This window comes from Microtus ochrogaster, unplaced genomic scaffold, assembly GCF_000317375.1.
Source record: "Microtus ochrogaster isolate Prairie Vole_2 unplaced genomic scaffold, MicOch1.0 UNK44, whole genome shotgun sequence".
Taxonomy (NCBI): Eukaryota; Metazoa; Chordata; class Mammalia; order Rodentia; family Cricetidae; genus Microtus; species Microtus ochrogaster.
This window is the reverse complement of record NW_004949142.1, coordinates 2,172,965-2,176,784: the sequence shown is the minus strand read 5'-3', so window position 1 is coordinate 2,176,784 and position 3,820 is coordinate 2,172,965. Positions and strand designations below refer to the sequence as shown.

Sequence of the window (3,820 nt, the reverse complement as noted above, 5' to 3'; positions counted from 1 at the left end):
TCTCGAACTCACAGAGATCCGCCTGCCTCTGCCTCCTGAGTCCTGGGATTAAAGGCGTGCGCCACCACCTCCCGGCTCCAATAAACTTTTTAAATAACAAAATTTGTTTATTTACTTTTAAGTTTGTAGTTTTTTTTAATATTTATTTATTATGTATACAATATTCTGTCTGTATGCCTGAAGGCCAGAAGAGGGTGCCAGACCTCTTTACAGATGGTTGTGAGCCACCATGTGGTTGCTGGGAATTGAATTCAGGACCTTTGGAAGAGCAGGCAATGCTCTTAACCACTGAGCCATCTCTCCAGCCCCCAAGTTTTTAGTTTTTTTTTTTAAATAATTTATTTAACTTTATTTTATGTACATTGGTGTGAAGGTATCAGATTCCCTAGAACTGGAGTTACAGACAGTTGTGAGCTGCCATGTAGGTGCTGGGATTTGAACCTGGGTCTTCTGGAAGACCAGCCAGTGCTCTTAACTGCTGAGCCATCTCTCCAGCCCCAAGTTTTTAGTTTTTAAGACAATGGAATGCATTATATAGAGCTGGTTGTCCTGAAACTCACAAGGGTCTCACACTGTAGTCCAGGATGGCTTTAATCTAGCAGCAATTCTCTTGCCTCAGCCTCCTAAGTGCTAGAATTATAGGCATGAGCTGCCATATCAGTATTTGAATTCCAATTTTAAATCTGTCAATTTAAACCTTGCAGATTTTATTTATTCACAAAACACTCTTGACATGAAATTTCCCTACCATTCAGCTTGTTTTCTTTGCTCTGCCAACTCGTGGAGCCTCCGAAGGGCTTTTTCTTGTTTCTTTTCATCTTTGCGGGATCTTGAAGAAACATTTCGGGCAAACTCTCTCTGCTTGAGATCTTTTAATCTCTGAGTTAACAGAAAGAAAGAAAGAGAGGGTGAGTGATTTTCAGTGGCATACAGCTGTGAAGGCCAAGCCTTTAAAATATTTACCTTTAACCACTGCTGGAACACTAGCGTGGGATGCACTATTATATTTATATGGTACCCAGAAACACAATGGCTAATTACTTTGAGGATGACACTTGGATATGGGCATTTGTAATCAGAACAGCAAGTCATTTGTCTTATTGTACAAAACAAAATGATTTCAGAAGAAACAGGCAAATTTTAGAGTATAAGGAAGAAAGAAGAGAGACCAATCACCTGCTCTTCCAGGATGCAGAACCAGACAAACAAATATGAGATACATTGTAGCAACACAGGCCGAAGTGAACAGAGAGGGGTTAGGCTGGTACAGAAAATTACCCAAGGTGTAAGAGCTAAAAAAGCAATGTACAGCTTACATGGGGGTAGGGGCTATCAAATTCAGAACAAACAGAAATACTTCCCCCCACCACAAAATAAAAAGTGTAGGTTTTGTTTGGTTTCAGCACTAACAGAGATTTCCTGTAACCATTAAAGTCAGGGGGGGGGTGTTTTCCAACCATAGCATGCTCAAAACTCAGCCTGACCACTTTCACCCAGCCCGTCTGCTGAAATGAAAATAATTATGTAATTTTTCATTCCTTCATAGCCCTGAGAGAAACACCAGGGAGAAGGAGACTACAGGAAAGATAAAGATTTTGTTACTTAAACTTAAAGTAACAGAATGGGTCTTTTGTTTCCAGATGCTACTGTGTAATTTTCCTCAAAACCAAAGAAACAAAAACTAAAGAAAGAAGTCTCATGAGACAGGCTGGTGACAGAGCATAGATGTACTCATCTGCAATGATGACAGTGTAATACAGTAATATAAAAAGTGAAGCGAGGCCTACCCATTAGCCTATGCTTCTTCAACAGCTTAGGAAAGGGAGTTGACCCAATATAAAGTGGACATTGCTTTAGAAAGGCATGGTGTTCAACAGATAGGAATTTTCTTACCTAATATTTATGAAATGTATTTCAAATCTTTTAAAATTGGGAGGGGGAAGGGAAGAAAAGACATACACACAAAAAAAGATAAACAGCTAAAGACACTATAGAAAAAAACTCACTCTTGTGATCTGGGCTCCCAAATTAGAAGGATTTGCTTTCAAAACATCAGCTGAAAATGTCACATCACAAAGAGGGGAAAAAAAAGTAAAAAATAAACAAGAGTGGAAGAGAAAAAAATAAGGCAAGCATTACTACATAAGCTCTCAGTGAATCTACAAATGATTATACTGAACAATCAGGGACAAAACCATACACTCTACAGGGCTGGGGAGAGGCAAAGAGCCTGAAAACACATGTGTGCACACACATAGACAGACATACTAATCACATCTAGATAAATGAAACCATCTCTCCGTTTTTCTGTAATCATTTCCATTTACGCAACAGAAATGATCATAAACTTCAAGGAAAATTGAGCTGTCTAGAAGTAGTTTGTGCTCAGTTAGCCTTACTTTGGAGACTCTCAATTACCAATAGCTAACATAGCTATTACTGCTGTAGGGCCTTCATATATTAAGATTTTTATAAACTCATCAATTTTTTTCCTCTTTGGTACTAAAATTCTTTTTAGCTTGAACTTATGGCCTCATAAAAAAACAGGCCACCTATATATCCCAGCCCTCTTTTATTTTTAGAGGTTTCAGTAACTTGCCTGAATTCTCCTTAGTCTGTGGCCCAGGTAAGCCTTGAACTCCTACTGCAGCCTTCCAAATAGTTAGGACTACATGCCTGCACCACCAGGGTTAGTGAGGATCAACTATTCTAAGCAAATATAAATGCCAAATTTGTTACTTTGAGAAGAAGGGGCAGAAAGGATCCGCTAGGACTATTACACCATTTTTTATGTATATATCTTTTTTCTTTCTAAACACTTACCAGTGTTTAGAAGGTTCTCTTACCAAATCTAAAAATAATGTAATGTTTTTCCCCCCACGTCTGCCATTCTTTCCCTTATACACCTCATTAAGTTCTATACTCAGTCATTTCTTCACTTACAAACATTTCATCACTTTTTTTTTTAACTTCTTACAAACATCTCATTAGTATTTTTGGAACGGGGCAGTTCAAGACAGGGTTTCTCTGAAGCAGCTCTGGCTGTCCTGGCATTCACTTTATAGACCAGGCTGGCCTTGAAGTCACTGAGATTCACCTGCCTCTGCCTCCCGAGTGCTGGAATTAAGTCACCATTCTGGCCACATTTCATCACTTTTAGCAGACATTTGTTTAACTGTAAGACACTGTTCAAAACAATGATCTCTTTTAACAACCCTGAATCCTTCAGATAAGGATTATGTTTTCTTCCTCCTCCTCTTTCTTTTGTTGGTTTTTGAAACAAAGTATCATTTAGCCCTGGCTGGCCTAGAACTCTCTGCCTCTTGAGTGCTGTGATTAAAAGGAGTGGGCCATCATGCTTGGTTCTATTCATTCTTGAAGGAACAGAACCAAGCCCACAACATTCTCAACAAAGTCTATTCAAAAGACCTGGCATAGGTATGAAGACAGACAGACACAGACACACACGTTGTCAAGGAGTCAAATCTAAATTGCAAGCTTCCTTCTACATAAAACCTACCTGGGCATTCTATAAAGTTCAGAAAATAGTCTTTCATCACCCTTACAAACTTCATAGTCAAGCCTGGAGTCTCAGGAAAAAACTAAAACTTCACAAGTCTAGCTACATCCAAGAAACAAGGTATAACCACCCCAAACCTAGCATGCAAAAAAGCTACCTTTAGATGGTGACATTCTCATGGAATGGAAAAACAAGGCTTTCTTTTTTTCTTTTTTTGGTTTTTTGAGACAGGGTTTCTCTGTGGCTTTGGAGCCTGTCCTGGAACTAGCTCTGTAGACCAGGCTGGTCTCGAACTCACAG

At 39.1% G+C, this 3,820-nt stretch overlaps 1 protein-coding gene across 7 annotated transcripts in view; it reads right to left on the bottom strand.

Moving 5' to 3' along the window:
* Gpatch8 (G-patch domain containing 8) overlaps positions 1-3,820 on the bottom strand; it is a 73,911-nt gene that overhangs the window by 9,475 nt on the left and 60,616 nt on the right. For all 7 annotated transcript variants that reach the window (XM_013354433.2, XM_013354434.2, XM_005369103.3 and 4 more), the window contains one exon: positions 749-879. In XM_013354433.2, coding sequence (XP_013209887.1) covers positions 749-879 — 131 coding nt within the window. The remainder of the gene's footprint in view (positions 1-748; positions 880-3,820) is intronic.